Source organism: Rhinatrema bivittatum, chromosome 2 (assembly GCF_901001135.1).
Source record: "Rhinatrema bivittatum chromosome 2, aRhiBiv1.1, whole genome shotgun sequence".
In the NCBI taxonomy this organism is placed as follows: Eukaryota; Metazoa; Chordata; class Amphibia; order Gymnophiona; family Rhinatrematidae; genus Rhinatrema; species Rhinatrema bivittatum.
In genome coordinates, this window is record NC_042616.1 from 421878215 (window position 1) to 421901863 (window position 23649).

General features: G+C 47.5%; 1 protein-coding gene across 1 annotated transcript in view; it reads left to right on the plus strand.

Annotated features, from left to right (window-relative positions):
• DDX17 (DEAD-box helicase 17) overlaps positions 1 to 23649 on the plus strand; it is a 195429-nt gene that overhangs the window by 97326 nt on the left and 74454 nt on the right. Inside the window, exons 7-9 of the mRNA XM_029590213.1 lie at positions 206 to 366; positions 461 to 633; positions 19682 to 19792. Coding sequence (XP_029446073.1) covers positions 206 to 366; positions 461 to 633; positions 19682 to 19792 — 445 coding nt within the window. The remainder of the gene's footprint in view (positions 1 to 205; positions 367 to 460; positions 634 to 19681; positions 19793 to 23649) is intronic.

Here is a 23649-nt window from a genome sequence, read left to right on the forward strand (position 1 = left end):
TAGGACTTGGGGAGAGAAAATTAGCAGATGAGATCAAATTTCCATTTTGTATCTGTTCTGTACTCAGAGAAACAGAATTGATCTGAAAATCCACCATTTCCAGCAAAAACACACCTGAATGTTACTAGGGTATGTCAGGTTGAATTTCTTTACAGATACACTGATAAATGTGTAGCTTAGGTGTCTGTTTTTCATTGCTTTTAAGGTGTGGAGATCTGCATTGCCACTCCTGGACGCCTCATTGACTTCCTGGAGGCAGGGAAGACCAACCTCCGCCGCTGCACATACTTGGTATTGGATGAGGCTGACAGAATGCTTGACATGGGTTTTGAACCGCAGATTCGTAAAATTGTTGACCAGATTCGGGTAGGCATATGTTGTGATATGAAATTTATTTTTAATTTTATCATAGCCATATAAAGTGATATTCCACTCTTCCTGTTCCTTCTATACCCTTTAGCCTGACAGGCAGACCCTGATGTGGAGTGCAACTTGGCCAAAGGAGGTGCGCCAGCTGGCAGAGGACTTTCTACGTGACTATGTGCAAATTAATGTGGGGAACTTGGAGCTGAGCGCTAATCATAACATTCTGCAGATTGTTGATGTCTGCCAGGAGAATGAGAAAGATCACAAGTATGTATCACATAGTGAAGATAGGTTCTAAAGCCTTGAGCTCAGGCAGATAATCAAAATGGAGTCTTAGAAAGAAGGCAGCAAGTTCCAGTATTTTACCAAGACAAGTTTATAGCAAGTTGTCTCTGGAGGATCAAACACATGTGAGCATTATATTCTAAACATTTAGTGGATCTTACTAAGATAATTGGTCAGGACGAAGGTTAGATGAGTTACCCAACACTGGATGTGGTTCTATTTTGCATTTTCCAATTCACTGGAACTACTGCAAAACATTGTTAATGGTCCGATAGTTTCCTAGTTTTACATGCTTTTTACGAACCCAGCTTATAGCTGTCATAGTTCTCCTTTGCTAGACAAACATTGATCTCGTATGTTGCAGGTAAGGTGAAGAATGTGGATAATTGGAACATTGCTTACTGGATTCTTAAGTTATTGACATCCAGTTCCTCACTTTACCTGCAGCATAAGTGTGTTTATGCATGTGCACAATAGAGATAATATTTGTAACATTGTGCATATGTTAAACTGATTTGCAAAAAAAGAAAAAATCTTACATGCATAAGTCTGCTTTGAAAATTATCACAGCAAAACTACATACACACAATTACACCTGCTATTTGGTATGCACAGTTCCCTGTACGTACCAGGATCAGTCCAGACCGTGGATTATGGCCCCCTTCCAGCAGATGGAGTAAGAGCAAAAACTGAGAGGGCGGCCCCTCATAACTGGTGCGCCCTCTGTAAACCTTCAGTATTTCTCTGACTCCAGCAGATGGCAGTTGCACCTTCGGTTCCCCAGTTCATTTAGAGGATAGTTTACAGAATTTCTTTATTCTTAGTTTTCCTCTAATTCTTTCCTTGGATGGATCATAGTTATAAAGTTTAAAAAAAAAAAAAAAAGCCTGTGTTCAGCTTCTCTGGAGACTTGCAGGCAGAACTTTGTTTTCAGTGACAGGTCTGTCTTGTACATTCTGTCTTATGTTGTTCTGTTGTTTTTGGGGTAAGTATTTACTTATTTCTTACAGCCAGTATTTCAGCTGCCTTATGGGTGAATGTTGGTGGTCCAACCTCTCCCTCACGACCCCCTGCTGCCCTGAGATGCTGTTTCTTCCTCGGGGCAGCCTAACAGTTGCAGAGACGCGCCATTCCTCTGACTGAACGGAAGAGCGGGTCGTTTCTGACAGGTGGCAGCGCTGAATTTCTTGTTCCTGTGAGGAGCTGGGTGCAGGGGGAGGGGTGGTCCAGTCCCTTCCCCGTGGAGACCCCTGAGAAGTCTCATACCTCAGGTCTCTCGTCAGAGAAGTAAAATTCCTCTGTCACTTTAGGCTGTCTGGAGGGGAAAAGGAAAAAGAGGAAAGGTTTTTACTTTTTATTAATCAGTACCATGTATGAGGACCGGCAGCTTACGAGGGAAGGAGCGGAGAGCAGTTCTCTCTCTCTCCCGCTCGCAGCAGCCAGGCACAGAAGGACTTTGCCGTTCCTGCGGCAACTCCTCACACACACACACCCCCTCCCTCCTGATGCCTCGATTGCCATTTTGTATCCACATGTGGAGAGCCAGCCTGCTGCACCTGTTTCTTTGCCAGATGGGGGAAGGGAATTCTCATTTTACTACTGATTTGGTACTTTTTATTACACCTAATTTAAGCCCTGTGCAACCGGCTGACCTAGAGCCTGCCTCTCCTCCCGATGCGGGGGGACCTTAAAGAGACAACAGGCCTTTTCTTCTAAGTTTGTGATTGTTTGGGAGCCCATTTCGGCACGAAAGTGGGCACAGTCTCTCTTTGTTTTGATTGTGCCCAGTTTCTCCTCTCTCATGTTCGGTGCTTTCAGAACCTCCGACTTCCCACTGCTTGGGACTAACTCCAGGTGCTGGGCTCCATGGCCTCCACTATAGATGCAGTGCCTTGGGCGTTTCCCACATGCGTCCCTTGCAAAGAGCATTACTCTCCCGTTGGAAGTCGGTATTTCGGGAATTTCAGACTCTTCTGCCGCTATCATCTCTAGCCAAGGACAGCCTGACCTGGTGGCTCAGCCTGGATCACTTGCTAAGAGTGGTGGACCTAGAGGTTCCGCAGTGAGTGATCATTACGACAGACGCCAGGCTGGGGGGCTGTGTGTGGACGCCAATCGACACAGGGGCAGTGGATGCCAGTTCAGTCAGCGTGGCCCAACAACTGTCTGGAGCAAAGCACTTTCTGCCTCTAGTCCAAGGTCGAGCAGTCCAAATCCTCTCCGACAATGCAACGACAGTGGTGTACATCAACCATCAGGGAGGGACAAGGAGCCTCCATGTCGCTCAGGAGGTGAACAAGCTAATGCAGTGGGCGGAACTCCATTTGTCCCATCTGGCGGCGTCTCACATTGTAGGCGTAGACCATGTTCAAGCGGACTTCTTACATCGCAAACGCTTAGATCCCAGTATGAGAGAGCTGTCCCAGGAAGCAGTGTCACTCCTCTTCACGCGAAGGGGGACTCCCCATCTCGATCTGATGGCCACTCCTAAGGGAACGCAAAGGCTCCGCACTTCTTCAGTCGCAGAAGAAGAACAAGGCGCAGAGGCGTCGATGCCTTAGCCCTCCTGTGGCTGTGGGACCTCCTGCTCTACGTCTTTCCGCCTTGGCCCCTAGTGGGAAAGGTGCTCCGAAGAACAGAGTCACCAGGGGCCCATGATCCTGGTAGCTCCGGAATGGCCTCGAAGGCCGTGGTTTGCAGACTTGGTCAACCCTAGCGGTGGATGGCCCGCTTCGACTGAGACATCTGCTGAACCTTCTTCGACAGGGCCCAGTATTTTTCGACCAGGGAGATTGCTTCTGTCTAGCGGCCTGGCTTTTGAGCGGCGCCGGCTGAGAAGAGGAGGGTATCCAGAGGCTGTTATCTCCACTCTTCTCAAGGCTAGGAAGTCTTCCACCTCCATGTCCTATATCGGGGTCCAGAAAGCTTTTGAGTCTTGGTGCCAGTCCACACAATTTGAATTTGGTCCTTCGAATTCTAGGCGGTCCACCGTTTGAACTCTGAAGAGAGCTACCCTCAAGGAACTCACTCTCAGGACAGTATTCCTCGTGTCTATCTGTTCTGCTCGCAGAATTTCGGAGCTTCAAGCCTAGTCATGTAGAGAGCCTTATCTACGCTTCACGGATTCAGGGGTATCCTTGTGTACCATACCATATTTTCTACCAAAGGTGGTCTCGTTCTTTCATTTGAATCAGTTGGTGGAGCTGCCGTCCTTCCAGGACGAGGATTCCAGAGAGCTTAGACGCCTTGATGTCAAGTGCATTCTCCTTCAATGTCTGTAGGCTACTAATGCTTACGTTTATCGGATCACCTCTTGTCCTCTGGAGTGGTCCCCAGAAGGGAAACAAGGCTTCTAAAACCACCATTGCCCGCTGGCTAAAGGAAGCAATTTCTATGGTGTACATTGGTGCTGGGTGTCCACCGCCAGACGGTATAAAGGCTCATTCTCTCCGACCTCAAGCAGCCTCCTGGGCAGAAAGCTGAGCGGCCTCTCCGCAGGAGATTTGCAGAGTTGGCTACCTGGAAGTTGTTACACACATTCGTGCGTCACTATCGCTTGAATCTTCAACCACCGATTGTGGGCTCTTTTGGGGCTCAGGTCATTCGAGCTGGGCTATCAGTGGCCCACCCTACTTAGGGAAGCTTTGGTACATCCCACGGTCTGGACTGATCCTGGTACGTACAGGGAAAAGAAAATTATTCCTTACCTGCTAATTTTCGTTAGTACCATGGATCAGTCCAGACTCCCACCCTACGGATTGTTGGGGGTTATTTGGGATAATCTTTCAGCTCGACTGTGTAATTATTTCAGGATCGGTTTGGGACTGATTAAGAGTTCAGGTTGCAAGTTTTTTGCTTAGACTTGTTTACAGTTGATATTCAATTTTGTATTGATCCATGATATTCAATTTGTATTGATCCATCCAAGGTGTTTTTCCTTATTGCTTGGATATTCTTAATACTGAAGGTTTACAGAGGGCGCACCAGTTATGAGGGACCGCCCTCTCAGTTTTTGCTCTGACTCCATCTGCTGGAAGGGGGACATAACCCACGGTCTGGACTGATCCATGGTACTACAGGAACAAAAATTAGCAGGTAAGGAATAATTTTCTTTTTTGCTGAGAGAATATACATGTTCAGTTTTTAAAACGAAAAAGCATGCATTGAAGTACTTAACCCTGCCCAGTACTTAACCCTGCCCAAGCTCCATCCCTTAGCACAGTGGCTCTCAACCTTTTTTTGGCCTGGACACACCTGACAGATGGTTCTCACATGCATGACACACTGAACATGTGACTGTCATGGGGCTAAATGTAAATATACATTCCCTGTACGTACCCGGATCAGTCCAGACAGCGGGTTGTGTCCCCTGTCCAGCAGATGGAACCAGAGAGAAAAAATAACTGAAAGACATACCATATATGGGCATAGCTCACCCTGCGCTCCTCAGTATTTCTCTGGTTCCAGCAGATGCAGTCAGACGAACCTGCGGTTCCTCTCCTCAGATGTTTCTTCTCCAACATTGGGTCAAGCAAGTATTAAAAAAAAAAAAAAAGGTTGGAACAGAGTTTTTAAATTTACAGGAGACAGTTCTGTCTCCTAGCTCTTAAGGAGTCCTAGGGGGGATTTCCTCTTGATTATTCAGCCTAGGACTTCAATTCCCGGTATCCATAACAATTTCCCTGCACAGGGGTGATACTGGTGGTCCAGTCACTCCCCCTTACTGTTTTGGTCTCCCCTGAGATGTTCTTACCTCAGGTCCCCTTGCAGAGACGTTGCCATTCCTCTGTTGTGGTGAAAGTTCAACAGTTTAAAAAAAACAAAGGGGATTAAAGGAGACTATTTCTGCTTGTTTTATTCTGAAGCAGAGGGCAAAAATCTTTTATGCGGCTGTTACGCCGACCGGCAGGGATTTAAGCACCTCACAGCTGTTTTGCTGGCTCCTGCGCTTCACTGTTTTTTTCAGCTCAGCTGATTTCTTGCCGCCCGATGCCAAGGTTACCTCTCTGCCTCGCCTGCGGGGAGCCTGCTTTGCGGCTCTCCCGTGAAGGGCTCTGCTCTGTCTGCTTCCCGGAGGGGAAGGACCTTCTGGGACTGCTTCTAAGTCAACGACCCGGGGTCGGGTCGCTAAGCGTGCGTCCGGGCCGGCTCTACCTCAGAAAATCGCAGGAATGGCGGCCATTTTGTCCCCGGACTTCGAAGCAGTTTCAGAGCCTCAGGGGGGAGGGGAGCCCGATTTACTACACTCTCCGCCTGACTTAAGCCCCATGGGCCCCCCTGTTACAAATTTTGATTCTCAAGGGGCCCCTCCCCCACAGGTACCTGACAAGCCTTACCATGGTTTTTCCACAGAGTTCGTGCTGCTTCTACACAGGTCTTTTTTGGCTAGCTTGGAGGCATAGGGGGGATCCCGTTCCGGGCCCTCCCCCGGCTAAGATTCCTCATTTGGTCGGTAGCCAAGGCTCTGGCTCACCGGACCCGCAGGGGGCTTCTAGGGTCCGCACTGTACCTGGGGGCTCAGATACTCTTCACCCTCCACAGCCTGCTCCTTTGCCAGATCCTGATTCAGATCCGGATCTGCTGCTTGTGAATCCACCCGTAGAAGGAGATGACCCACGGGTCCTGCGATTATTTAAACGCGAGGAGCTGGATCCGCTTATTTCCTTTGTTCTGGATGAACTAGGGATTGAAGTCCCACCGGAAGATACCACCAGTGCCTCCACTTCTGCCAGTGCATCCACTTCCGGCACTGTGGATCCGGTCCTAGCTGGCTTACGGGCTCCGCCTCATACCTTCCTGTTTCATCCTATGCTTATGCAGCTCCTACTTCGGGAATGGGAATCCCCCGATTCTGGTCTCTGGGTGGGCAGGGCGATGGATAAGCTGTATCCCCTGCCAGATCTGGCCCTCGACATGCTTAAAGTCCCCAAGGTTGATGCTTCGGTGTCCTCTGTCACCAAACGCACTACCATCCCAGTGGTGGGATCGGCTTTATAAGATCTTCAAGACCGCAAGTTGGAGCTATACCTCAAGCGAATCTTCGAGGTGCTGTCCTTAGGGGTCCGCACGACGGTGTGGAGCAGTCTCATGCAGCAGGTGAGCCTTAGGTGGGTTCAACAATTACTCAGCACCCAGAACCTCCTGGCTGCAGAGGCCGAACAAGCAGAGCGGCTCGAAGGGGCAATTGCCTATGGCGCTGATGCCCTTTATGATCTCCGAGTGCAGGCAAGAGCCATGGTCTCCGCTAGGTGACTCCTCTGGCTACGTAACTGGGCAGCGGATTCCTCTTCTAAATTGCAGTTGGGCTCTCTTCCCTTTAAGGGTAAGTTGCTTTTTAGGGAGGACCTGGAACAGCTTATTAAATCCTTGGGAGGAGACAAGGTTCATAAGCTGCCTGAGGATTGCCCTAAACAGTCCAAATCCTTTTTTCCTTTGCGCTCTCGTTTCAGAGGTCAGCGCAGGTACAACAAGCCGTGTGGGTCTTTTCAGCGGAATACCCCCTCCAGATCTCAGGCATGGTCTCATTCCTTTCGGGGACGTCGGCCGTTCCGAGATGGAAACCCCCAAGGATCCGGCGCCAAGTCCTTGAAGGCTCATAAAACCTCTACGTCGCTGGCGTATGTTCGGGTTTGGAGAGTGTTTGATAACATGTGTGGAACTTGGGGTTTTGACGCGCAGGGCCTCGGTCTCTCTAGTTCTCTCCTTTCTCCAGAATGATCTCTCCAAGGACTTGTCTTTCAACTCTTTGCTGTTCAAGTCTCAGCTCTTGGCTCTCTTTTGGGGAAATTAGATGGTTACGCGGTGGCAGCCCATCCGGATGTGGTGCATTTTCTTAAGGGGGCTAAGCATTTGAATCCGCTCGTCTGGCATACATGCCTGTCTTGGAGTCTTAACCTAGTCCTTCGGGTTCTCTGCGAGGCACCTTTTGAACCTCTACGTCGGTCCACGCTCAAAGACCTCACGCTTAAGACAGAGTTCCTGGTGGCTATTTGTTTGGCCCGGAGGGTATCTGAACTGCAAGCTTTATCCTGTAGAGAACCCTTCTTGAGGTTCTCTGATTCGGGCGTCTCTTTAAAGACGGTTTCCTCCTGCCAAAGGTAGTCTCCTCCTTTCATGTCAAATCAGTGAGTGGAGCTCCCTGCCTTTTCTCAGGAGGATATTGCTAGCTCGGCTAGTGATGATTTACGCCGTTTGGATGTTAAGTGAGTTCTCTTGCACCACTTACAGGTCACTAATGATTTCAGAGTTTCTGATCATCTCTTTGTTTTATGGAGCGGCCCTCATAAGGGGCAGAAGGCCTCTAAAGCTACTATAGCTCGCTGGCTAAAGGAAGCTATTGCGTCCGCCTATCTCTGATGGGGCCGGCTGGTTCCGGAGGGTCCATTCGTTGCGCTTGCAAGCTGCTACTTGGGCAGAAGAGAGCCAGCTGGTTTCCCCGCAAGAAATTTGCAGAGCGGCCACTTGAAAATCCTTACATATTGTTTGCTCGGCATTATCGTCTCGACATTCAGGCACTTATTTTTGGTTCCTTCGGCAGACAGGTACTCCGAGCGGGACTGTCTCGGTCCCATCCTAACTAGGGAAGCTTTGGTACATCCCGCTGTCTGGACTGATCTGGGTACATACAGGGAAAGGAAAATTGGTTCTTACCTGCTAATTTTCGTTCCTGTAGTACCACGGATTACTCCAGACTCCCTCCCAGTCTACTTTTTCAGTCCGCTTCTAGTCTTTTTCCTTTTGCAGCGCTGCTAATTGCCTTTTTTTATCCTACAGAAGTATTAAATAAAGGATTCATAAGGCACCGGATGTTATTTTCATAATTCTTAAGAGCTATGTATAACACTGTTCCAAACTGGCGTTATATTATTACTGTTGAATTGTTACTTGCTTGAACGTATTCGATTTGAGCGCAGGGTGAGCTATGCCCATATGGTATGCCTTTCAGTTATTTTTTTCTCTGGTTCCATCTGCTGGACAGGGGATACAACCCGCTGTCTGGACTGATCCGTCCTACTACAGGAACGAAAATTAGCAGGTAAGAACCAATTTTCCTTCCTGCATCCTCAGGAACCCCCTCGACCCCCAAAAATGGGTGCAGAGCAGAACTAGGGCATTATCCATACAACTCACCATATAAAAAAAGATATTCTGGTTCTGATGACATCTCAGTAAAAGCAAAACAAACTCCCTTTACTTGCAGGCACAATACCCCTCTTATGAAAAGAGAGTAATTTACCACTAATGCATGTCCTATTGAGAAAACACAACAAATGAGATTGATACAAATGCCTACATGCTAGTAAAATACCTCACCTCGGTCACACACCCAGAACTGACCTTCACCACAAATTATAAATATGGAGACAAACTGGAATTGGAAACCAAAACAACCACTCTGGATAGTGGCTCCAGAAACAGACTGTTGTCCATCTCCTCCAGGCCCAGGGTGCTAGGTTCGTTATCTTCGACCTTGGCACTGGGCCGAGCAGCAAGTGAAACCTAAGTAGTATCTTGCACCAGTCCCCGTCGATGCAGGTGCCGGGCACAGGGATGCATTGGCAAGGCTGCTCAGCCTGAGGGCTGTGGTTCCAGTGCCCATGTCTCAAGAAAATATGGGGTGATATTCCATTTATTTCGTTGTGCCCAAGAAGGGGAGGGCTCCTTTTGTCCCATCCTGGATCTAAAAGGTGTCAACTGTCATCTGCGAGTGCAGCGTTTTCGCATGGAAAATTTGCGCTCAGTTATAATGGCTGTGCAATTGGGGAATTTCTGACCTCTTTGTACCTCTCTGAGGCGTATCTTCACATTCCCATCTGACTAGAACATTTTTTTCTGAGGTTTGCAGTTCTGGGACACCATTATCAGTTTTGAGCTCTGGCCACTGCTCCCATGACCTTTTCCAAGGTAATGGTAGTAGTTGTGACAGAGTTGAGAGAGGATGGGATCCTGGTACACCCATATTTGGACTGGCTAATTCGAGCCAAGTTGCTGGAAGAGAGCCGCCTGGTGACCCACAAGGTGATCTCCCTGTTGCAGGAGCTTGGTTGGGTGGTGAACCTGGCCAAGAGAAGTCTTCAGCCTACTCAGTCATTGGAATACCTCAGGGTTTGGTTTGACAAGGAGGGCAAGGTTTTCCTTCTAGAGCTTGTATTCAGGAGTTAATGGCCCAGCTACGTCTGTTGATGAACATTTTGCTCTCAACTGTACTTGTTTTAATGCAGTCACCCTGGAAGTGGTACCGTGGGCAAGGGCGCATATGCGTCCTCTCCGGCGCTCCAAGCTGCCTCAGTGGATCCCGCAGTCTCAAGACTATTTGCTTTGGCTCAATTTCCCGATGGAGGTCTCCTCCCAACGGTGTTGGTGGCTACATGTGGATCATCTATGGAAGGGAGTTTCCCTAGCACCACTAGACTGGCTAGTACTGACAACAGATGTGAGCTTCCATGGTTGGGAAGCTCACTGTCAGGAGCTGACAGCACAATGGTGCTGGAGTGCAGAAGAGTCTCTCTGGAACATCAATCGGCTGGAAGCCAGGATGGTCTGGTTGGCATGTTTGCAGTTCAGCAACAGGCTACAGGGTCGATCGGTCAGGATAATGTAGGACAATGCAATGACTGTGGCTTACATCAATAGGCAGGGAGGAACTAAGAGCCAACATGTGTCACAGGAAATAGATCAGCTTATGGAATGGACCGAAGTGCATCTCCAGATGATCTCAGCCTCGCACATAGCAGGAAAAGACAATGTGAGACAGATTTCTTTAGCAGGGAAAGTCTGGATCTGGGAGAATACATGTTATCCCAGGACAAGCAAGATGCTAGTCCTCACATATGGGTGACATCAGTAATGGAGCCCTATACGGAAAAACTTCTGTCAAAGTTTCTAGAAACTTTTGACTGGCACAGTGTGCCCACTGAGCATGCTCAGCATGCCATGATATTCTCTGCCACAGGGGTCTCCCTTCAGTCTTCTTTTTTCCGCGAAGCAGTTAGCCTCGCGCTTAATTGGAGTCCTGTGGCGATTTTCACCATATTTCTAAAACAACCAAAAAACTTCAAAACCGCAGGGGTCCCCCGTTTTTTTACCATCGCGGTAAGTTTTTTCCTTTTTTGCGTCTGTTCCGTACCATCTATTAGCTAAAAGTCGTCGATGGCTGTCCGACTTCATAATAGCTACGGGTTTTAAGAAATGCCCGATTTGTTGTCGAACAATGTCCATCACGGACCCACACTTAGAGTGTGTGCTCTGTCTCGGTGAGAGACACAATGTCTTAACCTGCCCGAAGTGTGCCAAAATGACCCCAAAGGGCAGGAGACTCCGGATGGAGAAAAATGGAACACCTGTTCCATTTACAGCTGATGCCCTCAACTTCGACGTCCACGCAGTCGTCTCTAGCTGGAGCGATCCGTAAAGTCGTCCTGAAGAAAAGACAACCGGATGAAGCGGGAGATAGATCATCACCAACCCCGTCTATATCCTCGATAAAATCAATGTCGGTCATCGAGAAAAGCACCGACCACAAACAGAAGCATCGGCATCGAGGGCCTCACGATCCCGAGACCGACCCGATATCCGGCGGTCCATCGAAGGATCCTGCACCAGCATCTAAGAAACCCCGGAGAGAGGACGCTTCATCGAGGCCTTCCACCCCACAGTGATCCCCACCGATATCTGTGTCGGGAACCGTACCTCCTCAGGGTTCTGCGGAGGTATCAGAACCACCTTCACTGCCTCCCCCCATAGCTGCTCTGGTCTCACCAGCTATGCGGGCGGAACTGGACGGCTATATCCGCCAGGCAGTCAGGAATGCGCTCCTCAACATCCCTTCGATGCCAGCACCGACTCTGCCTTCAAAGCCAGCGCAAACGCCAGTACTGTTTCCATCGACGCCAGTACCGATGCCCTTACCGGTTCCATCCCCGGGGCCATCGATGCCAGTACCGATGCCCTTACCAGTTCCATCGCCGGTTCCATCGATGCCAATACCGATGACACTTTCGCATCCATCGTCGATTCCGCCGATTTATTCCTTCTTGCACCGATTTTAGCAAAATTAGATACAATTATCGGTGCAATTCCTATAAAACCTCAGGAACTACCAATACCACTACCGAGGAGAGAAGATACTGCCGAAGAACCACCGATTACAGATCCGATTCCGGGTCCATCGGGGGTTCCACGCCCATTACCACCAATATCCCCATTGTTCCCATCGAAACCTAGGGAACGATCATAGATGTCAAAGGTGTCTCGACCACATACACCTGACACATGGAAGGATACAGACACTGATACCTCTTCCGAAGAAGTCTTCTCAGAACCATCTCCTCCAGAGGAATGTAGAAAATCCCCTCCGGAGGACTTAGCCTTCTCCAACTTCATCATGGATATGGCTGACACCATTCCTTTTCAGCTACAGTCTGAGGAAGACACCAGGCAAAAAACCCTGGAGGTGTTAACAGTTCATGGACCCTCCTAAGGAGGTTTTAGCCATACCAGTCCTCGAAGAACTGTTACACAGATTATGGGAGCATCCCTGCTCCATACCTCCAGTAAACAAGAGGACTGATGCGACATACCTGGTCCAACACATCCCAGGATTCCAGAAGACTCAACTACCTCACCAGTCAGTGGTAGTTGAGTCAGCACAAAAGAAATCAAAAAGAATAAAAACTCATTCTTCAACTCCACCAGGAAGAGACAACAAGTTCCTAGACAACATAGATAGGAAGATGTTTCCAGGGATCCATGTTAGTTTCCAGGATTGTGTCCTACCAATTATATTTCATGCAATACCAGCATAACTTATGGAAGCAAATGCAAGAACTCTCTGAAACTCTTCCCCAGCAAGTTCAGGAGTCTTTCTCTGACATAATTCATAAAAGTCTGGAAGCTGGCAAACACGAGGTTCATGCAGCATATGATAGTCTTGATGCCGTTTCAAAACTATCAGCCACAGGTATAAGTGCTCGAAGATGGGCCTGGCTCAAGGCCTCAGATTTGAGACCCGAAATACAGGAGAAACTAGCTGATCTCCCTTGTGTAGCAGACAATCTCTTCAGAGATAAGGTGAAAGAAGCGGTTTCTCTCCTAAAGGAACACTCAGAAACCCTAAAACAACTATCTTCGGTACCTCAAGAGTCTCAAGTACCATCAAGAAGACTCCCGAGAAAAGATTCCAAGTGTCCATACTACCGATCAAGGCGTTATTATCCACCTTCTGCCCGTGGACGCTCATCCAGGCCAACTCAGAGAACACAGTCAAGACAACCAAGAGCGCCTAGAGCTCAAACGCCCTCCGCAAACAGGAGCCACATCGGGGTTTTGAAGTAATACCAGGGAACAGCAGCCGCTCTACCAATCCGACCCCAAATTTGCCGGTAGGAGGTCGGATTGCCTTCTTCCAACACAATTGGTTACACATTACCACAGACCAATGGGTACTTTCCATCACATATTTATTTATTTTATTTAAAATCTTTTCTATACCGTCGTTAAGCTAGTTGCCGTCACAACGGTTCACAATAAGGCACATAATTTCAAACTTAAATGTGTTGAGTTATATTAACTAAACAGGTGCCATCAAATACTGTAACATAGTTTCATATTAAATATTATTTAGTGGTTGTGATACAGGCTCCTATCTGCTATGTCAAGAAGCAGTGCAGATTTGGGTCTGGGCCCTAGCACACTCTATGCATCTCAGGGCCACTTATCTAGCAGGCATACAAAATGTCCTAGCGGACAATCTCAGTCGACGTTTCCATCCCCACAAATGGTCTCTGGATCCCTGTGTAGCGAGCAAAATCTTTCAACGCTGGGGTCGCCCAATCATCGACCTCTTTGCGTCCAAAATGAACCACAAAGTGGAAAGGTTCTGCTCCCTCCACAGCTGTCGACAACCATTTACCAGGGGCACCTTTGCTCGCCCCTAGAACAAAGGGCTTCTATATGCGTTTCCTCCAATTCCGCTTATAGCCAAAACTTTTGTGAAGCTACAGCAGAACAGAGGGTCAATGATCCTCATAGCCCCGTACTGGCCTCGACAAGTCTGGTTTCCCATACTCCTTGACCTCTTGATCAGAGAACCAATTCGCCTGGGCACAGTGCCCACTCTAAGAACCAGAGCATGTTATGCCATTCCAACCTACAAACCCTTGCCCTAACAGCTTGGATGTTGAAAGCTTGATCCTGCAGCTGCTCAATCTTTCGACTCAAGTCTCTCAGGTTCCTGTAGCTTCACGAGAGCCTTCCTCATGTAAATCTTACCGTTCCAAGTGAACTGGATTTACGTCATGTCTACTTTAAGTATAACAGCTATAAGATAAATTAACACTTAAGTCTGGTCCTCTGTTGTTGCAATCTAATAGAGGTAAAGTAAAATAAAATATACACACACACACCATTCGAGTAAGCTGATGTGTGTGTGGGAGTTCTTCGGACTGCATCATACAATTCCCTGGATTCTACTCTTCATTCCCTTTGTGGTATGCTTGCTTAAATAGCCTTGTTTTTAAACTTTTTTTGAATGCTTTGATGTCTCTTTGTGTTCTGATTTCTAAAGGCATTGTGTTCCATATTATAGGTCCTGCCAGGGATAGGGCCCTATCCCTTACTTGAGTTAGTTTGGCTGTTTTTACTGAGGGAATAGTTAGTAGGGCTTTGTTTTCTGATCTCAAGTTTCTATTAGGGACGTGTACGTGAAGGGCTGTGTTCAGCCATTCTGCCTTTTCGTCGTGTATTAATTTATGTATGGTGCATAGAGTCTTGCATTGAATTCTTTGTTCAATGGGTAGCCAGTGTAGTTCAATTAGGGTTTTGGTGATATGGTCTATCTTACTTTTACCGGTTAAAATTCTTGCAGCTGTGTTTTGTAATACCTGTAGTGGTCTTATCGTGGTGTGGGGTAATCCTAGTAGAAGGGCATTACAGTAATCAGTGCTTGAAAAAATTAATGCTTGTAGTACTGACCAGAAGTCATTTGGTGTTAGTAGTGGTTTAAGTCTTCTGAGAGTCATAAGTTTGGCGGTACCACTTGGACTTTCTCACTGTACCAAAAGATACTCCACCCATCTCATTTTGGACGGTAAACAACCAATCCACACTTCTCAAAACAGAATTATCCACCCTTCTGAGAGCCAGGGCCATGGAACCAGTTCCCCGGCCTCAGCAGGACAGAGGATTCTACTCCTGTTATTTCCTCATTCCAAAGAAAACAGGAGGCCTACGTCCCATCCTAGACCTCAGAAATCTCAACAAATTTCTCAGGAAAGAAAAATTCAGGATGGTTTCTCTGGGCACCATGTTACCTCTACTTCAAAAGGGAGATTTGGCTCTGTTCTCTGGATCTTCAAGATGCTTACGCTCACATTCCGATATTCCCTCCTCATCGAAAATATCTACGATTCCTAGTAGGAAATCAACATTTCCAGTACAGGGTACTACCATTCGGCCTTGCCTCAGCACCTCGGGTGTTCACAAAGTGCCTGGCAGTGGCAGCTGCCCACCTACACAAGCAGGGCGTACACGTGTTTCCTTACCTGGACGATTGGCTCATCAGAAGTCAAACAAGGCAAGGAGCTCTCACCTCTCTCAAGCTTACAGTAACTCTACTCCATTCCTTGGGATTCCTCATCAACTACCAGAAATCCCAATTCACACCATCTCACCTGTTACAATTCATCGGTGCAGAATTAAACACCATAACAGCAAAAGCTTTCCTTCCAAAAGACCGTGCACAGACATTAGCCTCGTTAGCAGGCTCTCTCCGAGCACGCACACAAATAACAGCTCATCAATGTCTCACTCTCTTGGGTCACATGGCATCCACAATTCACATCACTCCCATGGCCAGATTAGCCATGAGGCGCACGCAATGGAACTCAAGACAATGGATACAAGCCATTCAACCGCTTTCTTATCCAATCCAAGTGACTCAACAACTACGATCCTCGCTCCTGTGGTGGACAACCATGAACAACTTGCTCAAAGGCCTATCCTTCCAACAACCAATTACGCAAGTGACCTTAACTATAGATGCATCCACCTTAGGCTGGGGAGCACACATTGGTCATCTGCAGACCCAATGTACTTGGACAACACTCGAAGCTACATTTCAGATAAATTTCCTAGAGCTTTGAGCTATACGTTATGCGCTACATGCGTTCAAGGACTGCCTCTCCCACAAGACTGTTCTGATACAAACAGACAACACAGTAGCCATGTGGTACATCAACAAACAGGGAGGTACGGGCTCGTATCTCCTTTGTCAAGAAGCAGCACAGATTTGGGACTGGGCCCTAACACACTCAATGCTTTTACGGGCCACTTACCTAGCAGGAATTCACAATGTAGTGGCAGATCGCCTCAGTCGTCAATTCCAACGTCACGAGTGGTCTCTGGATCCAGTAATTGCGACCAAGATCTTTCAACGTTGGGGCCAACCAACAGTAGACCTCTTTGCATCACAACTGAATTACAAAGTGGACGATTATTGCTCCCTATTCAAGCAGAGAAACCGCTTACCCAGGGACGCCTTTGCTCGCCCCTGGAACTCAGGCCTTCTATACACGTAGCCCCCGATACCGCTAATAACCAAAACTCTAGTGAAGCTACAACAAGACAAAGGGTCCATGATTCTCATAGCCTCATATTGGCCTCGACAAGTATGGTTTGCCATACTTCTAGACCTCTCGATCAAAGATCCAGTTCGCCTGGGCACAGCACCCACTCTCATAACTCAGGATCAGGGCAGGTTGCGTCATCCCAACCTTCAATCCCTATCCCTCACAGCATGGATGTTGAAAGCTTGATTCTACAACCTCTCAATCTTTCAACTAATGTCTCTCAAGTGCTTGTAGCTTCACGTAAACCCTCCACACAAAAAAACTATTGTGCTAAATGGAAAAGGTTTACCACGTGGTGCTCACAAAATAGTATTAACCCTTTCTCCTGCACTACATCATCTCTATCAGACTATCTATGGCATCTCTCAGACTCTGGTACATTTAAGTGCAATCTCAGCTTATCATAATACCGTTGGGGATGCACCAATAATTCAACTTAAACCTCCACACCGACCACCGGTCACGCAATGGGACCTTAATGTGGTCTTAACGAGACTCATGCGTTCTCCTTTTGAACCCATGGATCCCTGTGACGTTAAATTTCTCACTTGGAAGATTATTTTCTTAATAGCCATCACATCTGCAAGAAGGTTAGTGAGTTACAAACACTTGTCACATACTCACCCTACACAAAATTCCTACATGATCGAGTGGTACTCTGTACACATCCAAAATTTCTGCCAAAAGTAGTTACGGAATTCCATTTGACTCAATCTATCGTCTTCCCAAGACCACACTCTCATCAAGGAGAGAGAGCTTTACATAGCTTGGACTGTAAGCGTGCACTTGCGTACTACTTAGACCGCACTACAGCCCATAGAAAATCCAACCAGCTCTTTGTTTCTTTTGATCCAAACAAACCTGGAAAAGCAGTGGGCAAGCAAACTCTGTCCAATTGGCTAGCAGATTGCATACAGCTTTGCTATGAAAAAGCAGGCCTTCCTCTCAAAGGGCGAGTAAAGGCACACGCAGTAAGAGCAATGTCAACCTCAGTAGCACACTACCGTTCAGTGCCAATAGCTGACGTGTGTAAGGCCGCAACATGGAGTTCCCTTCACACCTTTGCGGCTACTGTCTCGACAAGGAAGGATGACAAGATTCAGCCTATGGACAATCTGTTTTAAAGAATTTGTTTCCAGTATAATCCCAACTCCTTCCACATCCAACTTTTCGTGATTTCAGGCTGCCTCATTTTTTCCCAACAGTACACCAGTTGTGCCTGTTGCACAAGTTGTAACCTGTTGGTCCAATACAAAGATGACTCAGCCTGTAGCTTGCTAATCACCCATATGTGAGGACTAGTATCCTGCTTGTCCTGGGATAAAGCAAAATTGCTTACCTTGTAATAGGTATTATCCCAGGACATCAGGAAGTAGTCCCTCACGAAACCCACCCACCACCCCGCGAAGTTGGGTCCAATACATTTTATTTTTTAGTTAACGCTCATTGCTACAAACCAGACTGAAGGGAGACCCCTGTGGCAGAGAATATCATGGAATGCTGGGCATGCTCAGTGGGCACACTGTGCCAGTCAAAAGTTTCTAGAAACTTTGACAGACGTTTTTTCCGTATAGGGCTCCATTACTGATGTCACCCATATGTGGGATTACATCCTGCTGTCCTGGATAACACCTATACAAGGGTAACAATTTTGGCTTTGTCAGACAAGGCATTTCAGCTGATGCTTAATCGCTGAGGTCTCCCATCTCTATATCTGGCAACCCTCTCGCAGTGCGAAAGTTCTGCAATTCTTCAGTTGCAGGAGAGATCCGAAGTCATTGGGGACCGATTCTTTGGTGCGAGTGGCCAGAGATAGGTTACTGTATGCCTTTCCTCCATTGCTCATGTTGGGTAAATTGGTTCGAAGGATTGAGCACCACAGAGGGATGGTGCTCTTGGTTGCTCCAGATTGGCCCAGGAGACCGTGGTATGTGGATCTGCGGAGGATCCTGGTGGATTCGCCCCTTCGACTTCCGGTGCACAGGAGCCTGTTGTGGCAGGAACCTGTACTTCACGAAGATCCAGTTCGATTTTGTCTTATGGTATAGCCCTTGAAAGGGCTTGCTTGCTGAAGCATGGATACTCCTCGACAGTGATTTCCACCTTGCTGAGAACTAGGAAGTTATCCACTTCATTGGCCTACATGCGGGTTTGGCAAGTGTTTGAGGCCTGGTGTGAGGATTGAGGTACTCTTCCTTGTTCGGTCAAGGTCCCGCTCATTTTGGAATTCCTGCAGGATGGATTGAATAAAGGCTTGGCACTTAATTCCTTAAAGGTACAAGTAGCGGCTCTTGCCTGTTTCAGGGGTCAGGTGAATGGTGGTTCCCTGTCGGCTCATCCTGATGTGGCCCATTTCCTAAAAGGAGTGAAACATCTTCATCCTCCTTTGTGGTTTCCGGTGCTCCTATGGAGTCTTAATTTGGTATTGGAATTCTTAGTGGGCCCTACATTTAGACAAATGCGTAACCAGACCTTGTGGTTACTGACCTTGAAAACAGTGTTTCTTATTGCAATTTGTTCTGTACATAGGGTTTCCAAACTGCAGGTCTAGTCTTGCCAGGAGCCATTCCTCCGGGTGACTCCAGGGGTGGTATAGCTGCGTACCGTTTCTTCTTTTCTACCAAAGGAGGTCACTGACTTCCACTTGAATCAGTCCATCTCCCTGCCATTTGTGGACAGAGAGAGAGATGTAGAGGAGTATCATCTGTTGCAACCCTTGGATGTCAAGAGTCATATTGTTAGGTATCTGGAGGTTACTAAGCCTTTACAGAAGACAGTTTGCCTGTTTGTCCTTTACGGCGGTATTAGGCAGGGAGAGCTGTTCTCACAGGCTCCCATAGCTTGCTGGATTAAGGAGATAGTCATGGCTGCATACATTGATGCTGGGGAGAAGCCTGTAGCTTGGGATTCATCCATGTGTGAGGACGACCATCCTGCTTGTCCTTGGAGAAAGCAGCATTGCTTACCTGTAACAGTGTTCTCTGAGGAGAGTAGGTTACTAGTCCTCACAGAACCCACCTGCCACCCCACGGAATTGGGTTTCTCCTATTTTTTATTTTAATTGTAATTCTTTGTTACGAGATTGAAGAGAGACCCTGGGTGGAAATGTGGTGTAGGGCATGCTGGGATGCCCAGTGTGCCTGGTCAAAGTTCTACAAATTTTGACATAAATTTTCCACATCGGGTTTCCATCTGATGTCACCCATGTGTGAGGACTAACATCCTGGTGTCCTCAGAGAGCACCTGTTACAGGTAAGCAACTCTGCCCTACTTTACTTGCAGAAGTCCCTTTGAAAATTACCTTCTATGTATATGTGTTAGAGATGTACAGATGTTTTGTTATGAAAGACTGCTTTCGTAATAGTCATTCTTGGGTGTTCCTACCATGTATTGTCCTGTTTCAGGCTGATTCAATTGATGGAGGAAATAATGGCCGAGAAAGAGAATAAGACTATCATCTTTGTAGAAACTAAGCGCCGATGCGATGACCTTACACGCAGAATGAGGCGAGATGGGTAAGTCCTGAACCAAATTTCTTTGTTTCATATAAGAAATGGCATTAAATTGTTGACTTGTGTAAAATTTAAAAAAACACTTCCATTTTTCTTCCACCTGAGTGGTACATAATCAGCTAATTGGTTGGCAGGCAGGATGATATGCATTCACTACATTTCAGCAGACTATTTTAATAACAGAAATACAGATGCTGTTACTGTGTGCAACAGAATAGCACATTTATTTCTATCTCAGCCCTTTCAGGATGCACTTGTGAACACGTTCTGGATTTAACATTTTATAGACTTGAAAGTTAAAGTATTTTGTTGCCTTTGTAGCTGAAAAAGTGTGTGAGAGGGAGGAAAGGATATATATTGATATTTATTTATTTATTTAGGATTTTTATATACCGACATTCTCAATACAAATATCAAATCAGGTCGGTTTACATAGAACAAAACTGTCGCGGTTAAGGCGTTACATTAAACAGAGTTTCTGAACATAACATAATTATTAAATATTAAATATCAGATCTATTGGATCATTGTAACTTATTTAACTGTGGAGGAATAGCCTAGTGGTTAGAGCAGTGAGCTACGAACCAGTAGACCAGGATCCGAGTCCTACTGTCGCTCCTTGTTGCCTTGGGCAAGTCACTTTACCCTCTATTGCCTCAGGTACAAACTTAGATTGTAAGCCCTCTGGGGATAGGGAAATACAGTACCTGAATGTAATCCACTTTGAAGCTCTGAAAAAAGTGCGAAAAGTGGAATATAAATCTAAATAAACTGTATAAGTCCTTGCATTAAACGTTTTCTGAGGTCAAGCAGGATGCCAGTCCTCACGAATAGGGTGACATCATCCGATGGAGCCTGACCCAAAACTTTGCCAAAATATCTACAATTTTAACTGTGCCCTATTGGGTATGTGCAGCATTGTCTCACATTTTCCGCATACTCCTTTGGTTGTGATTCCTCGGTCTCTTGCTTTTTTTGGCACTCCTTTTGTTCAAAACTAAAGGAATGGTTCAGCACAGGGACCTATGGTTGGTTTTTCTTCTCTCTCTTAGTCTGATAGGTTTTTCAATCATTTTTATACATTTTTTTCATTCGTCATTGCACCTGTATGGTGCAGTGGCTCCAGTGCAACAAGGAGCATTGACCACTTGCTGTCAGAGTCCTTCATTCCCTGTACGTACCCAGATCAGTCCAGACTCCTGGGTTTTGCCTCCCTGCCAGCAGATGGAGACAGAAAAAGCATCACTGACACTGTACATAACCCAGTGTGCCACCTGCAGTCCCTCAGTATTTCTCTGTCTTCAGCAGATGGTAGATGGTGCAAAACCTGCAATTCCTGAACATGTCCAGACAAGTAGGTTTATTCATCCCTACCAGCAGATGGAAGCAGAGGACAAAACTTTGGGCACTGCTACATATCTGAGAGTGCCACCTGCAGTTCCTTAGTATTTCTCTGCCTCTAGCAGATGGTAGAGGTGTTTCTCACAGGACAAGCAGGATGGTAGTCCTCACATATGGGTGACGTCACAGGACGGAGCCCAATCACGGAAAACTTCTGTCAAAGTTTCTAGAACTTTGACTGGGCCCCTACTGGGCATGCCCAGCATGGCAACTAACCCTGCAGCAGCAGGGGTCCCCCTTCAGTCTTCTTTTTTCCGCGCAGCAGTAGTCTCGCGGTTAAGGAGCTCTGACCACATTCCTGACAGGAATTTCTTCACGGACTTCTTTAAGGTTAAGTTTGCCCCACAGGGGTCCCTCCTCTTTCTTTACTCAGTTCACGGTACTTCGGTAAGTTTTTTGCCGTTTTTCGTCGATTTCCGTCGAGTTTGGCCCTCGCGGCCTACTGGCCGTCGACATACCGCGGCTAAATTTTTTCTCATGGCCATGGCGTCGGGTTTCCGTCGGTGCCCAGATTGTATGCGCACCATGTCTATCACAGACCCTCAGAGTCTGTGTATTGTGTTTAGGTAGTGAGCATGATGTCCTGACTTGCACCAAATGTGCCTTGATGACACCTAAAGGTCGCAAAGCCAGAATGGAGAAGATGGGACTCCTTTTCCGTGCTCACACCCCGACGCCGTCCATCGCATCCATGTCTTCGGAACCAGCACCGTCGAAGTCACACCACCGTCGACAATCCTCCGGTGACCGTCCACCATCGACATCTCCACGGCCATCGACTCCCGTCCCTTCCCCCGAAGATCGAGGGGATCGGAGGGAGAAACATCGGCATCGCAAGTCTTGGACCCTCGAGGAACCGAAGTCATCGACCTCGATACCGTCCGAGCCTCCATCGAAGAAACCCCAGCCAGGAGCGGCACCGTCCACTCCTGCGACCGAGACATCGAGGCAACCCTCACCCGATCGGGGTTTGGGAGTCGCGATTCCGCCTGTAAAGGTGGTCCCTCCGGCTCTGCCCCAGCCTCCCTCTTCCGTTACGGAGACGGGTCTTGTTACCCCAGGTCTCCGGGAAGAACTGGACCGGCTGGTCCAGGAGGCCATCGACAAGGCGATGCAACGGTTCCAGGTCCCTCCGGTGCCGAGAGTGGAACCGGTCACCGACCCGATTCCAGCGGCGCTGGCACCGCTGCTCTCCCGGATGGAAGCGCTCATGACTGCCCTTCCACCAGTAATTCCTGGGTCACCGACAGCCCCGGTGCGCTCCCCGATGACAGCTTCATCGGGAGGAGAAACACCGTTTCGCATTCCTCCTTCGGGAGTTGTGCCTCAACCATCGATGCCGTGTCGTCCCTCGCCACCGATTCATTCATCGGGGGCGATACGCACATCGGCGCCATCGATGCTTTCAATGCCAGCACCGATGCCCGCCAGGGCATTCTCGGTGCCCCCGGTGATTCCTTCGATTTTACCGGAGCCTCAGCCGGGACCTTCGGGTATCCAACCCCCTCCTGGTCCTACAGGTCAGTCCGCTGATCCTTATGACACCTGGGGGGATGATACGTCCACAGACACCGATGATTTACCTTCACCACCCTCTCCTACTGAAAGTAGAAAGCGTTCTCCTCCAGAGGACCTCTCTTTCATCAATTTTGTGAAGGAAATGTCGGAATTGGTCCCTTTTCAGCTTCAAACAGAGCAAGATGACAGGCACCAGATGATGGAGCTTCTCCAATTCCTGGATGCCCCTAAAGTGATCACTTCCATTCCAATTCATCAGGTTTTTCTTGACCTTCTAAAAAAGAATTGGGAGAATCCTGAATCCATTGCTCCAGTACACAAAAAAGCTGACTCTACTTATCTCGTACAGTCAGCACCTGGCTTTCAAAAACCTCAGCTTGACCACCATTCAGTAGTGGTTGAATCAGCCCAAAAGAAAGCAAAAAAGAACGAAACCATACTCGTCTATACCTCCTATCAAAGAACATAAGTTCTTAGATAATATTGGTCGACGAGTATACCAAGGGGCCATGCTTATCTCCAGGATAGCTTCTTATCAGCTGTACATGACCCAATACAATAGGGTCATTTTCAAGCAAATATAAGATTTCGCTGAAACCCTGCCTGAACAATTCCAACATCTTCAAGCCCTGGTAACTAAGGGTTTTGAAGCAGGAAAACATGAAATTAGAACAGCTTATGATATTTTTGACACTTCCACTAGAGTGTCTGCAGCTGCCATTTCGGCAAGACGCTGGGCCTGGCTCAAAGTCTTCTGATCTTCGCCCAGAAGTTCAAGACAGACTTTCTGACCTGCCCTGCTTAGGGGATAATCTATTTGGAGAACAAATTCAACAAATACTTGCTGAATTAAAGGACCATCATGAGACCCTCAAGCAGCTCTCATCGATACCTTCTGATTTCCTTTCTAAACAGCCCTTCAAAAAGGACTCTAAGAAATC